This window comes from Macadamia integrifolia, unplaced genomic scaffold (genome assembly GCF_013358625.1).
Source record: "Macadamia integrifolia cultivar HAES 741 unplaced genomic scaffold, SCU_Mint_v3 scaffold3264, whole genome shotgun sequence".
Classification (NCBI taxonomy): Eukaryota; Viridiplantae; Streptophyta; class Magnoliopsida; order Proteales; family Proteaceae; genus Macadamia; species Macadamia integrifolia.
Genome location: NW_024869344.1, coordinates 1 through 20,000, shown reverse-complemented (window position 1 = coordinate 20,000; position 20,000 = coordinate 1). Strand labels below are relative to the sequence as shown.

The window sequence follows — 20,000 nt, the reverse complement described above, 5'->3', positions numbered from 1 at the left end:
AACCCTCAGCCGGCCAAGCCAAACTCCAGCGTTGCTAATAGTCAACTTGGCTCTTGTTTGTGGCCTTCCTTCTCTCCGGGGTAGCGTCATTAGTCGCAATAGTCCTTCTTAGTAAACTACAGCCTCGTTGTTAATTGACTATTGACTCGCCCCCACACCACAGGCTCGATAACTAGTGCGGGAATGCTGGCTAGTATAACAGCCCTTCCAGTCTCGAAATAGGCTGTGGCGTCAGGAAAGAGTGACGAATATCGATTATTTGTAGGGGCTCGTGCCTTCGTTCCAGCTAGAGTAGTTTCTGTCTGTCCTCCGGCAGCGAGTGGAGTAGATGAACGTAGCTAGTATAGTCTATAAAATGATATTTTAGTTTTTTAGATTATTGTACCGTCGGGGAGATTATTGTATAGTGGGGGCTCTTCTCTTAGGGTTTCGAGTTGGAACCTCTAGTCTCGGTCTCATCTCACAGCAAGCTGTGTGGTCTAATCCTAGCTATAGGTCCTTCGTCCATTAGTCGGTATTCCGTTAGCAGTTCACGAAGTGAACGAGTTCAGGAGGGCTCCTTCACGGAGTTAGTGAGGCGACTGAACGAACAGAAAGCGGGGAGGCGGCTACAGTACTTAAGACCCTAAAACACGTATACCGACTGAACGAAGGGTTCAGGAAGTATCTCCCCCACTTACTATATAGGGCTGACGGCACTCAACTAAGGGACTTCGGGCCAGAAGAAAAAAAAGACTGTTTACTGACGGGACTAAGGGACGAGACGAAATAGATCTTTGGCTTTCGAGTATTCACCTCCTTCCCTTGTCAGGCCTTTTCGTCGAGATAGTCCGGTGTTATTCGAGTTCCTGCTGTAAGCCTAAGCCTAATAAGGTTCTTTATTCCTCTTCATTTTCCCTAAAATCTCGTGATCCTAACCCTCTCTATTCCTTATACCCGGGAATCTATTTTTTGCCTCCCTTCTTCCAACGAGTTCAGTCAAGCGAGCGATGAAGCGAGCCCTTAAAAGATAGTCATCCTTACTTGACTTCTCTAGCGTTGAACGAGTTCCGGGCTAAGGACGAAGCTCGTACTTTAGGTGGAAGCTTGTGGAGAAGTTGAGCTTGGACCCCCAGATCCAATAACCGTTTGAACACTTCTGTCCAGAACCTCCCAGTGAACCTAGGGTCCTATCACTGATGATGGTCCGGGGTATGCCCTAGTACTTTAGATCATCTTTAATAAATCATCTTGCAGCTTATTCTGCAGTACAGTTAGTAGGGGCTGGGGTGAAGATGGCATAGAACTCATGTCTAGTACAACCTTTACCTGCCCAGATCTCGATTATGGAACTTCTGTCCACTTCACAAGTCCATCGGGCTGGCAAAGGCTAGCACAAGCAAGCGTCCCTAATTCCATTCCACCTGAAGGTTTGCAAGCTATGGTGGGAAGTCTATTTTCTCCCCAACCAATTACCATCACTCAGAATGATTTTGACATTCGCAATCCCCATACTCGACCCCTGTATGTAGAGGCCTTTGTAGACCACTACCAAATCAAGAGGGTGGTCTACGATCAGCTCGACCACCGGGAACGAGGGAGAGGCATGCATGGTACCGATTCGATTCACCATACCACCGTTGAACCATCCGACCACCCACCAAATTGAGAGAGGGGGGTTGTTAAAGCATCTAGAATAGATGGTAGAATCCGCTCCCTCTCTTATTGAAACTCAGAGGAATAGAAGTGGGCAGGGCTCGTTGATGATCGCCACTGTCTCTTCATAACAAGGTGGTGGCAGGACCGTGGCTAGATGTATCCGGTTAGTAAGAATGAAAGGTAGTCTAGGGATGGATCGTATCCCCATTGTATGACTCTGTAACGATGGGACCGGTAGTAATGTGTACGTAGCTTTACATAAGTGCGGAACCGCTACTGCCTTGAGGATAAGGATAGTTGTTACAGTTAGGTTCTATGGCCAATGTAGCTAAATGAAACCTGGCTGTCTTTAGGCAGATTGTTGGATGACAGGTCAAGCTATGGGGACAGGAGAACTAATCAATCAGTCTGTTCTGTCCCCTCTAGCCAGCAAGTTAGCTTATCTGTAGCGAAGCTTGCTATAAGGTTAGCTCGTAAATCAGATTGTTTTAGCAGAGAGGTAGCGCTAGCTACTTGTTATAGAAGGGTAGCTCGAAGAGGGAATGAAGTAAGCCAAGCTGGAGTTCTGGAGTGGAACGGAACTTTTGTTCGAGTGGGTAAACAGATGGCAAGACGGGGAAGAGAGCTACGGTAGTAGTTCGCAAACCAGCGGTTCGGGCTAGCGGTATAGGAGTGGATGTTTCAAGAACGAAAAAAAGAGATCGAATAAGGTGAGCTCGTAGATCAGTGCTATTCGTAGATCATAGTTCAGCTAGCGGTAGAAGTGTGGACAGCGAGTCCGCAAACCTGAATTGAGGTGAGTAGCCGGGTAACGAGTGAAAGCTCTGGCCCGCATGACAGAGAAACTAGCACCCGTAAGTAAACAACCTTAATTCATGAATTAGCCAGCAAGCTAGGAGTTCAAGTCACAGTAGTAGTTCGTAGGCAGGGAAATCAAAACCGTAAGTAAACTAGTTGCTTCGCTTAGCCTACTGTGTATCCTTCTAACAAAGCAAGCTACCTCTAACAAGCAAGTAGCTACCGCCCGTTCGCTTCGCTTCTGGTTTTGCTTTCGAGCCTTAGTTCCGCGGGCTTACCTAGCTGCCAGAAGACTTAGCTGACCTCACGAGCTGCTACTTCCACATCAGCTACTGCGCTACTTAGCTTTCACTAGCCTGCCCTTTAAGTACAGTTCAAGTTTGAACCACGAGTAAAATATCATAATGCCATATCTTACTGCGGGGGCTGCGACTTTCTCTCTTTTGCTGTGGAAAGCGACACTAGCTGGCTTGTTAGGGTTAGCTGGAGTAGCTAGTTTACTCAGATAAGTAAAGGCCGTACTCCTTCCTGCGATCAGGAATAGCGGCCTTTGAGCTCTAACTCAGAACAGCAAAGCTACAGCTCCTTTACTTAGCTGCAAGTTCCAAAGGGTGTTAGAAGCTTGAAGCTAAGGGTACAAATTTAGAGGATTAGATTACTGGGTTACCTGTTTGTTTCAGTCAAGCTCGCTGCCTAATCAGATGCTCCAGTTTCGCTTTAGCTCCCTAGCTACTAGCTCTAACTCAACAGCCACAATACCTTACTTTGCTTTAGCTGAACAGTTCCAATCCTTACTTGGCTGGAAGTACAAGAAGGTGCGTAGCTTGCTTGTCACACAGGTCGTCTTTGGCTCGTCTCCTTCCGCGATACGCACTTGGTAGTAGCCCGACCGTAGATTCAACTTCGAGAAGATAAAAGCTTATCTGGCCAATCCACCTGTTCTGGCTCCACCTTAACCTGGCCTTAGTTAGCTCTTTCGGACTAGCCTTTTGAAGCTTTCTCGCTTCCTCTTAAAGGGGAAACACCCGCTAAGGCACTAATAACAGAAACAGCTAATACCGTTCCTCCCCTATCTCTTAAAGCTTCTGCCTTCAGACTTGCCTTGCTTTCCTGCCCTCGGCCTTCAGACGGGATGCTCTAGTTGCTGCTGCTCTTAGCTGAATGCCTTTCTTCGCCCTACAGCTAGTGGAGACAACGACTAAGAAGATTGACGACAGGAGAACACCGTGGCTTTACGACTTTTCTGTTATTACTAATCCTTCCCTTCTTTCTAGGCCTGGACTAATGCTTTCTTATGTCTGTCATTAGCTTAAGGCTAGTGTAACGGAGGGCTTCCTCGCAAGAAAGAAGCTTTATAGTCAGGGGTGAAACGGCTTGTTTGGCTTTCTTCTTTCTGACTACAAGGACTAATGAACTTCTTTTTTTTCCGTACGCTAGGATCGTTCAGGCGGAAAACCGAGTTGCGTACTGGGTGAAGTTTAGTCCTTCGGACCTTTCAATCTCACTACCTTATTAGTATTAGTCCTTCGGAGGCCACTCGCACACTTTAAGGGCTGTTAAAGGTATTGCACTACGATAGACCCCTGCCGTTGCTAAAGGTAAGATTTGAAAGCCGCTTAAGCAAAAAAAAAAGATTCCTAAATGGTCAAAGTCTATCTTGTCTTTACCACGAGTCATTTTCCTTGGCTAACAAACATTGTCGTTTTGCCCAGCAAGATACGGCCAAAAAGCCGTATCGCGCTAGGCGCTCACGTTTTTTGGCTTCTTCAATTGTGTTTCTCCCTCATAGAGGAAATAAGTAAGGTGGTATACCATAATAATCCGCTTATTGGAACTCCTTCTAATGACCTATGCATTCTGTTATCATTTCCAGTTGGACGATCCGTTAATCCGGAAGAAACTCACTGTTTCCATTTTTATTTTAGGGCAGTCGCTCTGCCTTGGAGCAGATGAAGCCTTCCTTCTTTCTTATCGGTCCGCTTTGGCTCCTGATCTTGAGCTCGCTGTTCTTGGCCTTAGGCTTGGCTTCTTCTTGGAGTCCTTGCCTTTTCGAGACTTTAGGCCCTTGCCCTTGGCCTGGTCTCGACTCCCCCTGGCTAAGTACTTTCAATGACGCAGGCTAGCTGCCTGTGCCGCCCCCCCCCCTATCTAGTAAGTAAAGGGACATTTTGGCGCTGGTTGGAGCCCCTTCATGAAATCGAAGAGCCGGTCCTCTTCCGTCATATCCAAAATGTCCAGGGAGAACTACGAAAGAGATGGCCTTCACATACTCGCGTATGGGGCCTGTTTGCTTCAGGCTCATCAACATGGCGGACCACAACCGGGCAGGAACCCTCAATTCTGCCTGAAACTCGTCCCCCAAATTGATCTAATTGCACTTCACGCTCCGCGTTCTTTACGTCTTTTGGTCCGCCACCAGAACTTGGCTGAACCATCAAGATACATGGCAGCCGTATTCACCGACGTCTCCTCGGACGTTGTCCGACAAGCCGCTCCATATCCCATTGTTCTCTAACGCCTTAGCATCTCGGGTGCCAACGAATGCCTTTGGTTTCGCTTGATTCGAACCATCTCCGTCGAGCCACTGCTTACGGCCTTCTTTAGTATGGTGACCTCGTCCGTCAGGCCACCCATTTGGGCTCGAAACACTTCCACGACCCCCTGTCCTTGGCCTTCCATCATGGTCCGCCTGACCAGCCTATCTTTCTCCAGAGAAGCCGCTCGAAATCTGTCCCTTCAGTTGTGTAACAAGGCGATCCACACGATCACGAGTCCGCTCCCGTCGAGCCTCTTCGACGGCACTAGCCTACGGGTTCTTCCCACTAGCCATGGCTTGGCCTAACCTTTGGCTCTGATACCACTTGTCAGCCGTAGGGAAACGCAATGAAGGTGTTACTCTGGCTGTTTCCCTCCTCTTTCTCTTATTCCCTTGTGACTCTTCCCATTGGTATTGATTGAAAGAGTCCGCATGAATAAGGAACTCCATTGGATGACACAGGATACACGGCAGGGCAGAAAGAAGGCTCCTCAATCTAATCAAAAAGACATCCGAAGATCTCCCAAAAAGGAATCGAAACAGAAGGGCGCTATCTTAAGGGTCCTCCCGCGAAAGCTCAATAAAGAAGCAGACCAATTAGCAAAAGAGGCCAGGCCGCCTCAGGCGGACCCTGAGAAGGTTTTGGTCGAAGCTAGAAGACGGCTGGACGAACTGAAAGACAAGATGAGAGTCATTAAGTGGGCTGTTGAGGGCGCAGGTGTCATTGTGATGCCTTGCCCTTTTTCGCTCCTGCAATCAAACTAAAGCGCTAACGAGCAATCAAACAAAGGAAAGCCTTTATTGATTTGATATAAAATCGCTCACCCGGTGATCGTAGACCACCCTCGCTTTTTGTTCAATTATAAATTTTTAACCACTTTGATGGAGATTTGTAGCATCATTCAAGTAAATACAGATTGAGATCGTAGAAACATGAGCTTGTGATATAGCTACACCTAATTCCGGACCGGTTAATGCAAGAACTATAAATAAAGGACCAGGATCTCCTATGAAATATAAAATATCATTCATACATAGCATAGTCCAAGCGGACCCACTTAAAATCTTTACTGAACTATGACCGGCCATCATATTAGCAAATAAACGTATTCCTGAGCTTAATGCGCGAAAACAATGAGGGATTAGCTCAAGGAGTACTAAAAAAGGTGCTAACGGCAGTGGGACTCCTGCGGGTAATGAGAAGCTTAAAAAATGAAGCCCATTTCTTTGAAATCCCACAATAGTAATGCCAATAAAAATCGGAAATGAGAGACCCAAAGTAATGAGAAAATGACTTGTAACTGTGAAGCTATAAGGTATCATACCCTGGGGATTACGAAATAACGAAAAAGTAAAAGTGACCGAGATGCGAGGGGAAAACTTTTGTTTAACATTTCCGGAAAGACCACCTATTTGTTCGTTTACCGGGTTCGGCACGAAATCATGAATAAGCTCTACCAAGGATTGCCAAGCATTTGGTACTGAGTTTCCCCCTCCGTTTTTAGTAACAAAATGAACCAGAAGTAGGACCAAACTGAGAGTTAGCAGCATAGACAAAGATGGATTTGTGAATGAGAAATACAAGTTTCCTATATTCATAGGAATCAATGGGAGAATGGCAAATTGCTCAAGTGGGCTGTTGGGCGTAATCGTAAGAAACACTTTTTATTTAATCCCTGTAGTTCCGCTTCATGCTCTAAAAATTCAGAAAGACTTGTCGGAAATCGCCGGTTGGGTTGGTCCGACCAAGAAAGGCATGGGAGCAAAGAATCCACTCCCTCAGCGAAGAAGAAAGTCCTGAGCGCTAGCGCGCCAGAACCAAGCAACGGCTAGCGCGCCCTTTAGAGTAAGTAAAGCGCGGTAGCGCATCCAGCAATCAAACTACTTCGCCCCTAACAGAGTCAAGGCAACGGTGCTCTACGATCAGCTAGCTCAGCCGTTGCTTGGTTGCATGGGGCGCGTTAGCACGCGCAGTAGTTTGATTGCTGCTAGCGCGGCGCGTTAGCGCAGTAGTTTTCTTGCTCCATAAGCGCTGACGCGCGCCAGAAAGAAGCAAGTCCTTCCGCGAACAAGCAACGGTGGTCGTAGATCAGCTAGCGCTCAGGACTTGCTTCTTCGCTTATGGACTTGCTTGGTTCTCGCTTGGGCCGAGTGTTGTAAAGACTGGCTACCTATAAAGATCCATCACTGCACACTTTCTATATATCTGTCTCCATTATCGGCTGCATGCTCTAGTTATGAATCGGGTATAGAACCAATGGGGATGCTTGGTTACAATTCCGAATCCGCTATTACTGCTTTAGTTTTTGTTGTTTTTGATGTCGAAACGGTCTTTATCCATGGGCAATGAGTTTCGATGTATTGGGCGTATCCGTATTTATATTATAGAAGCTTTTATTTTCGTGCTTGCTTGTCTCGCTCTCATATTGGAAGGCTAGGTTTGGAACCCTCTAGTAACTGAATCGCTAGAAAGATCTCTTCTTTCGTTTAAACCAAACCTAGGTGGGCCCTAAACCAAAGCTTTGATCGCTGCGCTTCCCCCTTATTCTTAGTCCTCTTACCATACACCACTTCGAATGGTGACTTCCCCCCTTACTTAACATAGGCCGATTCACATCGTTTTTATAGGAAAACTCTGCAGTTGGAAGAACTTATTCCCACTTGCTCGGTCTCCCTTGCACTAAGCTCCTCAGCAAGTCTTCCAGTAAACCGACGACTGGAGTCTGGCCGTCCTGAGTGAGTTGCACTGCTAAACCTCAGTTCAGTGCCTAATTTCTTCCATAGCACCCTCCATTAGATTAGAGGGCAGACTGGTGTCTTGATCGGACGTAATGCTCCCCTTTCGTCATAAGGCGTGGTTTATCACAACCTAATTCTGATCCAATCACGATCATGGGGTAGCCCGGTTCTAATTCCATATGCAGATTCTAATTTCAATCAAGACCCCGAAGCTTATTTAGTTCCAGATGATGCAGAGCCAATTCTAATTCCGGATCCAATCCCATCTCCTGAGCTATACCTAACACTTCTGAAAATGTAGATTTGCCCGGACTTATTTAATAAGGCGAGATGGAGACCCTGATTTGGACCCTCGTGATCGAGCTTATGATTGTCAAGAACGCGGAGCCATAGTCAAACGATCCAAACCAGGTTGAGAGCGTCGAAGCAACTCCACCTGAAGCACTCACTTCTACTCCTGTCCTGCTGTGGAAGCAGTGGCCGGAAGCTTCACTGTGGAGGCAGGCGGTCTGATGGAGCTGATTAGATCCACAACCGAGATGGAGCCATCCCTGGAACCCAGGAGCGAAGCTATCCCTCCGGAGGCTGGCCCACAAGAATCCATCTCAGGATTAGAACCTGCAATACAAAGACTAACCATGGAGGTCACTGAAGCTGCTGAATCGACCTCTGAGAAGGAAGAAGAACAAGAGCTACTGCGGTTGAGGAACAAGCCGTCGTGGCTGCACCTGTCAAGTTACACGATCTTTCTCTTTGCCCGCTTTGATTAGGCTTTATTCCCGAGCGCTCTTTTGAAATGCTCTGGTGGAGCTGGAGAAGCAAGACTAGCCCTCATTAGTCAAGCTTCGGCCTTGCCTTTCTAATCGGCATCTTTTGATCGTTTCACTGTCATAATGGGAAAGATCCACTACACTGGCCCGAGAAGGTGTGTAAACGGTCACTCTATAACTAGTTGGTATCAATGGACACTATTTTCATTTATCAAACAAAATGAAGTAGGGACCTAAGCACGAAGCTATTACACAATCAAAGCCTTTTTCATCTCCTGCGAACAGACGCACAAGATAACCTTTGGTACACGCCACTAGCTGTTTAACCACTTTACCGAGAACAGTCAAATCACACAATTCATTGGCTTCTCCTCTAAGGAAGTAAAAATGGTCGATTACTAATAAACCCCGGTGCCTGTCCCCTAGTTGAAGTGAAAGAAAGCCACCCACCCTAAGGGAGAGAAGAAGAGTTGTCCCCTCTGTTCCCCCGGGGGTGTAGTCTTTAGTCCCCAGTTTTGGATGAATCAAGATGGGGCCGAATGGACTTCATTTAAAGGGAGGTCTCTAGCTCTCACTCGCCCTTGATTCCCGGATTCATTCTCGTCCTGATCCACCATGGAGTAGCTGCTTACTTATAGCTCAGCCTTCCTCTTACCTTCTGTTGCTTGTACCGTGACCGAATGCCATACTCACTTATAAGATAGCCGAAGGAGTCTCTTTCTGTCTGGAGGACTTCGAACCAAGCATGATTTAGCCAGATTCAGAATCAACATTAGAGAAGCTTCATTGCCGTAGACTAGCCTTATTGAGACTAAACGTACTTATTGAAAACTTGCTTATCTATGATGAATGTCAATAGCTGTTGCTGTTCCAGCCATTTTATTTTTCTAAATGGGATAGCTATAAGCTCCACCGCGTTAGTAATTTCTTGATATAGCTGATCCACGGCAGGGTCAAAGCTTGACGTTGAGGCTCTCCCTCACCCAACTCATCGGAAATTCAATTCCATTTCTTACGCTTTCATGAATTCTTAAGGAATTGTTTCATAAATGGCCCTTCCTCTTACCTTCTGTTGATTAATTACTTACCCACAAGAGGGAAGCTAAACTAAACGAGAAAATAAGAGCCTTACCCAGATCGAGATGAACTTCGCTACCTGAACTATGGGTCCTGTCGTCCGCCTAATTAGTGGGGATCAAACGGATCGCTAACGAGCAAGAAGCCTACGCACTTGCCTTTAGGGGAAAGCAACCAAAGCCGGGAATATAACAACAGGGGCCTTCCCGGCGTTGATGGGACCAGTACTGGTGGGTTCATCAGGTACCGCTTAATCTTATCGAACTCACCTTGCAGTAGGCGGAGGCGAACTGATCAACGAGAAGCAACAAGCAACGGGTGAACTCAACAGGTGTACCGGAATCTTCAGTCACCTTACCTTAATTGGACAAAAAAGCTTCCCCTAGAGGACACTGAACCTTTTCACTAAATCTATCGGCTACCTAACTGTCGGGCCCGCTTTTCTTTTACCTTCCGCACCGGCTTGAGGCCTGGGGTTTCCCACTCTCAAAAGAGAAGCCCTCTTTCAAGTCCAATGTTGTCTAGTCTAGTCTAGTCGAGTCAAGTCTTTAAAGAAAGAAAGGAAGTATTGTTTTCTAGTCTCATTAGCGTTAGAGTGACTTACCCACTTCAGGGAAGGAAGGCATCTATAACTAACCTACCTAACAGACAGACTTACCGTCCTAAACAACAAGGGAAGGCAAAGACAGGCTAGTCTTATCACTTCTAGTAGAGTCTAGTCTATTCTTGTTAGAGTGAAAGAGCTTGGGGCGAAGGCTTCTCTAACCTTCCTTTTTTTGACTCTTTATAGAACGGAACTTTTCCCTTCACTAGTATCTTGTTATTTCCTTTGTTAGCGACCTACGCTCAAAAAAACTTGTTCCACTACTCTCTTAAATAGATCAACCATTTCTTCATTCCCTTAGTCTTGACTTCCTAACGATCCTAATCCTAGTACGACCTACAGAAGAAGGTAAGTCGGGTATTCTATTTTGGGAAACAGGACTGATTATCCCTGTTGACTTGCATTTGAGGTTGCCTTAGCTCGCTCCGTCTCAGGAAGACGGGTGCTCGCTGCGGCTGTAAGAGTTCTTTCACCTATTCCTTTAGAGTTCTATAACAATATGAAATGCCACTTTCTTTAGATTCTTTTCTCTCTTAGGCAAGGGGGATCCTGAACTCAACATCTTATTCTTATTTGAAGCTCTGTTAGGATAGCTCACTTATACTCTCGTTTGAGTTACAGGATTGGCTAGACTTACCGACAAGAAAAAAGGCAAAGGGAAGGGTCGGGTCTCTCTCTTGACTGGACTGATTGACCACAGGGAATAACCAGAAGGCTAGTTCTTTTTTTAGTTACTGGACAGGAAGGATTGACCTACTACCTTACCGGACTACAAAAAAGAAAGAAATTCTAGTTCGTTTTACTTTATTGGCTAGACTGACTGATCGACTGAAGGAAGGGAAGGCTACCTATAGAAGAGTGAGTAGAAGAGCGAGCTAATTCGATTATCCATTCCGAACTGACTCTTTATCCCATCGATAAGTAAGGATATTACTTTCCAGTCATGGAAGGGCAAGCTGATTCAAATTCAGCAAATCCAGATCCTCGTGGAGAAGGCTTCAGAGCTGATTCGGATTAAACAAATATCCCGGCGTATGAGTATGACTCTCCCGATTACGTTATAGATTGTGGGTCAACTTCGACAGATTCATGGGTGTGCATCCTACCCCCCCATTTTCCATTGATCGAATCATAGGACCCCTTTTCGACCCATAATCCGAAGGTTCCGCCTCCGTTGAATATGTTACTCCTGATGATCCGCTTCTCCCAATTGGGGTAGCTGGCGCACATCTCTTTCTGGGTAGGATAGGTTTCAACCTTCTATCACTAACCCTAGCAAGAAAAGCTTTTATCCACCGGAATGTGGAGATAGAAGACCCTCCAATGAATAGTAGCTAGAAAGAATAAGATGGATTGACCTGCTTCTCTTCATTAGGGACTAGTTTATTGAAAGGAATAAATGAGAAGAGTCTCCATTCGACCCAATAGAGCTTGATCCAATAGATCTCGATGATTTCCTTTCTTCACCTCCCCTGGAGTAGGGTGGAGAACAAACAAAACCTGTTCTCTTTGCGTTAATCGGATCAGTTGGATTCCTATCCACGGCTTACCCTGGAGACACAAGAAATAGCTCGGTTGGACTCCTAGACCCGCTAGAGGCTCCTATTAAACCATTCCTTGGAAGTGGAAGAAGCACGAATGAAACAAGTCCAAGCTTAGACCCGCTAGATCTGCTGGAACCTGTATCTGGGTTTGACTCTTATGGGGCATGGCACGTTCCACCCCCACGGAATTCTCCAACCCCGATTGATCTACTACTTCTCCAACTAGGCCAGTTGGAACACCTTAGACATGTGGAGGTTCTACCAACCCCTTCGATATTGATCCAAGCCAAGCATTTGGCACAACGCGATATGAGTCCAGTTGGCGAACTTCTTCTCCAGTCATTCGATCACTTCTATCGGTCTATCATGAGCTTACCCGAACTAAAGGTGGGGATCGAGTAACGGATCCAGATGAAAAAGGATATGCAGGTATAGGAGGATAGGCGGGTATAGAAGGCTATGCAGATGGAGAAGATTCTGTTTCGACTCATCATCCGACTAGGCAATATGTTCTAGAATAGAGTCCCCTTAGATCTGGATCTGGAACCTTACTATCATTTCAGGTTCTATCTCCGAACAGTAGGGATCCACAACTTCCCCCAGGAACCCTCTATCCGGAGCACTTGGAGAAATAGCTCTCGATAGAGGCACTAGGCCATAAAGATGAAACTTCTGATCCCGGTCTATTAAGAAATGAAAACTTCCATCCCCAGCCTATCTATTTAGAAGTAGAAGCGCTCTTACCGGCCTATAGGGACTCATTCCAAGAAAATGTTCCCCACAGAACGACGAGTAGTGTGGTTCAGCTTCAACAAATAAGTAGTGTGTGTGTGCAGCATCAATAGCATCTTACACGGATGGGCGTGATCAAAAGATATTATCCCTATCTGAGGATCTCTCATCTTCAGGTGAATCCCCTTTTCCCACTTTTGATGCCTCTTCTCCATGGTTGGTCGTGCTTGGCATCGATCCGGTTCACCAAATTCGGATAGAGAAGATCCAGACGGAGGAGATGCAGATGGAGAAAGAAATCCAGATATCGCCCCATTCAAGAAATAAAGATCCCCATGGCATAGGCTATGACGTTTGTAAGATCTAGCTCTCCTTCTCCTCGAATAATAGGATCCATTTCCATTCGGAGGTGAAGGTTCACATGGAAACCGCTTCGATGCTGATCCGGTTCAATAGATCCAGCTGGAGAGACATCCCCAAGAAAAGAGATTCTCTTTCTGGATGATCATCCGGGTGTGAAGGTCGTGACGTATACACCAGATGGAGAAGGCTTCTTATGACTCGTAGGAGATATGGCCCCTTTTCGACTGCTAATGAGAGGGTTCCACCTGACATTCCTTCTGTATTTCATAAAGGGCCCCTTTTTGTTCGTTCGTCTACAAGAGCTTTAGTATTTGCTCCCTAGAGAGATGACTCACATGCATCCAGGCCTACGATTTGGAATCGAAAGCATCAAATCAATATCGAATCGAGTTTGGCGCTAGGGGTTGAATGACTTGTCTATTTGCTAATCGAATCCATCCCCAGGTGCTTTTATTGGACACGGCTAGTTGCGTCCAGCTAAAAACCGGTATTGGATCCATAACAGCTAGATTGGACAGATAGATAGCTTCACCCCCAACCAATAATGATCGAATTGCTGATGGAAGTGGTTTGGGGACGCCGATTGATCCCCCTCATTCATGTGGGGGCCGGTTGGCGCCTCTCGGAGCAGAAGGGTCCATAAGTAGGGCTCGACAGTTGGTTGATATGAACGTATTAACCGGGGATCGACCGGAAGGCGGTATTTGCACTTCCCTCTTCTTCTTCGGTTGGAGGAGGTTCTAATTATAGCTTGTTATCTCCTTCTCATCCCGCCAAATGGAATATGAGAGCTTTCATTTGCCCCGAAACTAGATTATTGACATAGTAACAACCTGGTCAATTCGAGAGATTCTGAACCCCTAGTATGATACTATTCCCCTGATTCGGGGTGGCCCGCTCTTACGCCCGTGCCATTCTAATTAGAGCTCGGATAACTATCTTTGGATTAGTGTTTGAAGGACGCCTTTGGCCGGATAGCCACCTCCTATAGTATCCTCTCAGCTTACTAGGTATGCCTGACCCATAGACCATATCTACTTTCCCTTGCCAGTGCTTAGCTTTACCGATACACCTTGCCCTTTACCGGTATACCATACCCTCTTAGTGGACTAACCCTATTTCGATATAGGCGGGATGCGCAACTTTATATATGCGGGATGCACAACATACCCTATTGGCTCAGTAACCCTATTCTAGATAGGCGGATCATAAGAAGGAGATAGGCAGATTCGAGAACTAGGGACCTCAAGAGGCGGTCCTGGTCAACAACTATAGGCGATTGTCACATTGGAGGCTTCTACTCCTGTTGAGGGGCGAGGACATTACAGTCCAGTGAAGGCACTATTGAGGTAGATCTTCTTCTTGGTGAAAGCTTCAACCGCCTCAACCCGCCACGGGCATGAGTGGAACCTACCTCCCCTCCAGTTTAGTGAAGTTGAGACCTCTCCCTCAACCCTGTAGGGTGTGACTGGACTTTTACCCTAGACCCGCCATCCTTAGCAACAGATTGAAGTTGTCAAAATTCCTCCAACCGCTTTGGCACGTAAACTCATTCGCCCTCTGAAGCATGTCTATCAACTGGACTTACCGGATTCTATAGACCGATTATAACGTTTGAGCTTTACTCCAACGATTGCCCTTGGGCAGGCCAGTCAATGCTTGACTCAACTAGAAGAAGCAGAAGAATTCACCCCAACTGAAATGGTAGTCCACCTCATGAGGAGAGTACCCTAAGCTAGATTAGGACCGTCTTAGCGACCTGGCACTCTTAGAGAAGCAGTAATTCGGGCAATAAAGAATTCTTGGATTGAGTCGAACCCCGGGCAAATACTGAGGAAGGTGGATCAAGAATTTGACAAATTGCTTCAACCCCTGGGCAAGCAACGGCTGTTAATACATATGTAATAGTTGGGAAGTCGCCAAAAAGCCCATTTCTTCTGAGAGCTCAGGAGGCAGATTTGATCGACACCCGACCGTGGTTGACGAGTCCAAGCCCTATATTATCTATGTAGTATTAGCAACTAAAAGACCTTTAATCACAATGCATCTCCCGTCCCTCAACAAGAATAGAGGCCCACCTAGTAGAATAGATAACAAAACAATCCCATTCCATCGGTTTGTTCTTCCGCCCCTACTATTAAAATGAGCTGGTCGATCCGTAGCTGGTCTTATTGAAGAATGTGAGTTGGCAACCACCCCAATGGGACTGGAGGAAATAAGAGAGCAATTTAGTTGTTATACCGATCTTCGGGTCAGGCTTCACCTTTAGCTTTTCCTCCAAACCCAGTCAAGAGAAGTGAGGCAGATCGGGAAACTAAAAGCCTATTCGATAGAGGCGGATTCTCACACAGCGGATTCCAACAAAAGAGATTCTCACGAGTTCGAGGCTGATTCCCTTATTACGTAGCGTAATGGATTCGTCGATAAACCAATCGAGAGAGATGGCAAACCTAAACCCTAATCCATGTTTCAGTGCCAACCCCCGAAGTATCGGGTGGTCAGAGCGGTTGGAGTAGTTCTGTCTTTCCATCCCCGCCCCTACTCTTGGAAAAAGAGTGCGATTACCAAGCACTAGCTATCCACAGATATCGAATAAAGGTAAAGAGTCTTTCTAGTCTATTGCCCAGGTGGATCCTACCTTCTACCAATAGAGATTCTAACATCGGAAGCTGCCGATTCATTCTCATTTGGTGGTTTGGCCCTGCCACTCTCACTTGGAGAGGAACTGCCCTACGCCTTTTCTGGGGTTAGTAAGCCACCAGGGTCTTAGTCAAGCTAGCTAGTGCTAAGGCAAAGGAGAGGGACAAATGGGATAAGAAAGAAGCTATTCATGAGACATTGCCCACATGGTCAGGGCAGGGTGTACCAGTCTAGAGTGGGGCATCCTATAAGTAGGGCCTAGTTCGGGTACATTGGTAGGGGTAGGCTATTCCATGTATATGAGGAAGGGAGGGTATGGCATCTATCTATCTATGATTAGGATCGAGCTTGTATTCTTTCATCAGAAACGAGAATCAACAGGAGGATAGAAAGGTACTCGTTCGACCCCGGGAAAAGGGCTAGTCAACAGGAGTCCCTTCGTAGGCTGGTCCCAGAACTTGCATGAAGCTTCGACACTGGAAAGCTTGGTCAAGCAATTCCACTTGGTGAGGCCGAACCAGAGAGCAAGGTTGCATAATAGTGGGGCACTGATCCCAATACTTCTCATCTGGCCGAATTACCCTCAACCCGCCATATATCTATTTTAGTAGAAAAAGTCAACCTTTTATTCTGTAGATGGCTTCTCCTCTTCCTCGGTTGGAGGACCTCCCTTATTGAGGAAGGGCCAAATATGCCGGATGATAAATAGAAGATGGGCAACCAGTGAATCCGTATGTAAGAGTTTCAAAGGAGGTCACTGCTCGAAGCGGTTGGAGCTAATAAGAATAAGTAGAATTGGGAGCGGTTGGAGCAACGAGTCCAATGGCACAAGACTAGGGTATTCCTCCTAATCAGAGCTATACTAAACCTTGCCTCAGCACTACCTGGCCTCAACTAGGGATGCCTTTCTTCTAGACGTTGAATCTTATCCCTATCATTGATAGATGGTACACCTTGCCCTGGGCACTACCCGCCTTTACTAGTATAACCTCTTGTCCATCTACGTCACTATCAGTGGTTGATCTCACTATTGGTTGTTGATGACTCCTGCCCTAGAGTACCCAGCCGTACTAAGATAGCCTGGATGCCCTCTGGCTCTAGTGAGAGGAGATGCAGGTGGTGAGAAACTGAAACAGGAGACTCCAAAGGACGCACTTGGAACAAACCATACTTTCACTGGTGGGTCAGCAGATAGAATAGGTGCTGCCTTTGAACCTTCGAATAGCAATAGGACTGATATGCCAATCCTAGACTTTTGATCTGGCCTCAACAAGAAGAGTAGGCAAGTGGATGTAACTGCTTCTATCTACTGCCCAACAAAACCTCTATTCGGGAAGGAAGAGAGCATTACGAATTGCCCTGAGATACAGATTCAAGTTATAGTACTTCCTCAGAGCGATTGAACTAGCCTTTTGACTAAATAGATATGAGCATAGAGAGGGAATCCTGAACTACAGGAAAGAAGGAGAGCTACTTGCCAGCAGAAGGAAGAAGCAAAAGCTTTCGCATGTAGTCACTCACATTATCTTTACTTTACGTAAGCCTGTTAGTGCCGCTCAGCTGGGGGGAGCTCTTAGTCACACTTAGCTCAGAACGATTTGTTAACAGATTGATTCGAGAACTCAACGGCTTCTATCCTACGTTCGGGCCCCATCCGGGTCCCTTCACTCAATTAGAAGTAATATAGAATGACCTTTCGGGGGTACGCTCAATCGCCGCGGGCTCACGCCTTCATTTCACAAAACAAAAAACACCCGAAAGTCAGGGGCCAGAAATGTCGTATATAGAGATCCGGAACAGAAAGAGAGCAACAAGAATTGCTACTTAGAACCAGATCTCACAGTGAGACGTCCCTCCAACGAGGGAAGGAATCCGTGTGCTTAACACACAGACTCTTTTGCATTTGAACAAAAACCTGTCATTCAAATCAAAGTTCCCACCAGTAAGTAGCCCTCATCTCTTAAGGATAAACCGTTAAAACGCGGTCTCATAGGTCTTATGAACAGCTTGATGAATCGCAAAGGGCTAACCTTTCCCTTCCTTCCCCCGGTCTCTTTACCGCCCTACTCGCAACTTTTTTAGCTACTAGTAGCTAGGATCGTTCGCACAGTAAGTAAGCAATGCGTACTTCTTTCCTAGTCTAGTGGATCTGCGTAGCAGAGCCCAATCTTCTACCCACAAGCTCTGACCTTACTTGTTGTACTTGATTCACCTACGTAAATAGACAACTTGGGTAAGGGCTTTCTTCTACTGTTATAGGGCCGAGGGCCTTCTCCTTCATCCGCTTTAGAATCGTCTCTCTCAATCAATCCTTGCCTGAACCACCCTCCTCATGACCAGCGCGCCTCACCAAACACAAGCCCCGCTAAGCAACAACGCAACAAACAAAATTACGTATAGATAGAGAAGAAGTCTTTTTTTGGCGTCGTCGCGGTCTGTCTAGAGGGAATCTATCTGGCGCGTGGCGTCTCAGGGTGGTGCCCTGAGGGGTGCGGATCGCAGTCTGCACTTCGTCGAGGCAGATCCTCGGTTAACTTACAAAGCTCTGTCCTCGGGACAGGATCCCAAGGGCTGTATCGTTGATTGCGAGTATCAAACCTCACTTTGTTCCTCATCTGGTGAGATGGGTCACAAAGTCCGAAAGTAAACCACTATCGGTGGCCACCCTGGGCCCCTCCATGAGAAGGGGCCTCTGGGCGAGTTCTCTTCGGTTGCAACGAAGAGGTGACTGAGGTAATCTACCTTGGTCTAGCACGGGTGACGCGGAAGCCCAAGCCGTTGGCTTTCTGTCAGCGGCGGGAGTGTTCGGGATCTTGATTTACCTGACCTCCTGGAAGCTAAAAAAAGGCGAAACCATGCGTAGATTTTTTCAGTCACTTTTGAAGTTGTCGCCGATCCGATGGCAGAGAATCTTTCAAGCTATGAAAGAAGTCAGCAGGAGGTGGGCCATCCCAGTTCTATTCCTAGCCACTATAGTTTTGTTTTGTTATGGTTTTTGTCTGAAATTCGAATTGATTGATTATTCTCAGGCGCTGCTTGAAAAGATAGTCTTATTTCTCGCCGGGAGAGCCCTTTCTTTTCATTTATTAAAAATGGGGGTAGGTCCAGCCTTGGTGATAGGTTTTGCCCTCAGGGCGATCCTTACGGGCGAGACAGCCCCCTATTATATGGTGGCACCAGCTGGGGAGGATTTCGGAGCTTCGAGCGATCACTCGTGGATCGATCGCTTGATTTCCTCCCCGCCCCTAGATCAGCAGGGTGAATCCGCGCCAAACCAGGGGCAGCCCTGTGAAGCTAGTGTAAGAATAGAGGCGGGAGCAGAAGGAGCAAATCAAGGATCGTCTTCAGCGCCTCCGTCTGTATCTACTGATGTTTCTACCCCTCTTCAAGGGCATACCTCGGTCTCGTCGTCTTCGGAAAGCTCGTTTGAGATACGGGTTTTAATGAAGCCTTTTCCGGGTGACAATGAAACCGGGAATGAAGGGCCCCCCCCCTCAGTTGTTGGGGAGGGAACCTCCCGGGCAGGGCCGCTTTCGCCCCCCAATTTCACCATTTCGGAGGTGGAGAGATTCTTTAATGTTCCCCCTACTCCTTCAGGTTCAGGGGATGATATTCAATCCGCCCCGAACCAGGGGCAGCCCGCGGAAGCCCCGCCACAGGGGGGCCAAAACTCCGATCATGCCTCTTCTTCAGAGCTGCGGCTGCGGGATGAGTTGATAAACGAAATCAGCTCTGAAGTTCTCGGCCAGTTTAGGCATGAATCTCTGAAGGCAAAACCGTGGCTGCGGGCTTCCTTTGAAACTCCCGAGATAACGGAGTCTCATTCTCAAACAGTCCGTTTGATCATGGAGAATGAATTAGAGCTCTCAACGGAAACAGATGCGGCAACTCTACATGCATGGTTGGAGAACATAAGGGGCAACCCCGCTCTCCTAAGGGGCACCTTTAGGGAGTATCTTCCGCAAAAACTTAACTGAACTACGGTGAACTGAAAGAACGAGGCCCGCTCCTTTTGTGTATGGGGATGGGAAGTTGGGATGGGGGTGTAGTCTTGTTGTGCGATGGTACCGTCAATAAGAACGAGGCCCGCTTCCTCTTCAGGGGCGGGGAAAGGGAAGTGGGCAGAGGGTCCCTTTCGCTTGAGAGTACACTACGTCCGGTTCACCAGGTTCTACCACTGCTTTTAAAAATGATACGCGCTTGCGTACAGTTATTGCCTTTCTTTCCGCTCTTACTGTAAGGATTGTCGATCTTTAGCCCCTGAATATTCAGACGAAAAAAGAAGAAGGGTCTGAAAGAGACCATTGAGACAGTGTTGAATTCAATGGAATTTCCCTTACTGGCTGGATCCTCTTATTCCTCTCGACTCAAGGGTAGGTAGCTACCTCAACAAGCAGTTTTGTTAGTTATGTTGGGTCGCCTCTCTTTCTCACCTTGTTTTGTTGTTCACGTGACGCTTTCCCCCGATCGGGGGTCGGGGGGCAGTGGGGCTCTGGGGAACTACCACCACTGCTACCCCCCCTCCCCAATCGATGTTTGGGTGCTTTCATCTTTAGGGT

The 20,000-nt window shown here is 47.0% G+C and overlaps 1 protein-coding gene across 1 annotated transcript; it reads right to left on the bottom strand.

Annotated features, from left to right (window-relative positions):
• Positions 1-5,814: 5,814 nt before the first annotated feature.
• Positions 5,815-9,316, bottom strand: LOC122067947 (ATP synthase subunit a). Its single transcript, XM_042631781.1, has one exon. The coding sequence runs from the start codon at positions 6,569-6,571 to the stop codon at positions 5,843-5,845; it is 729 nt and encodes a 242-aa protein (XP_042487715.1). The 5' UTR covers positions 6,572-9,316; the 3' UTR covers positions 5,815-5,842.
• Between the last annotated feature and the right edge of the window lie 10,684 nt (positions 9,317-20,000).

Excerpts from the sequence above, each read along its gene's own strand:
- LOC122067947 (XM_042631781.1), bottom strand. The coding sequence starts at position 6,571 with ATGAATATAGGAAACTTGTATTTCTCATTCACAAATCCATCTTTGTCT.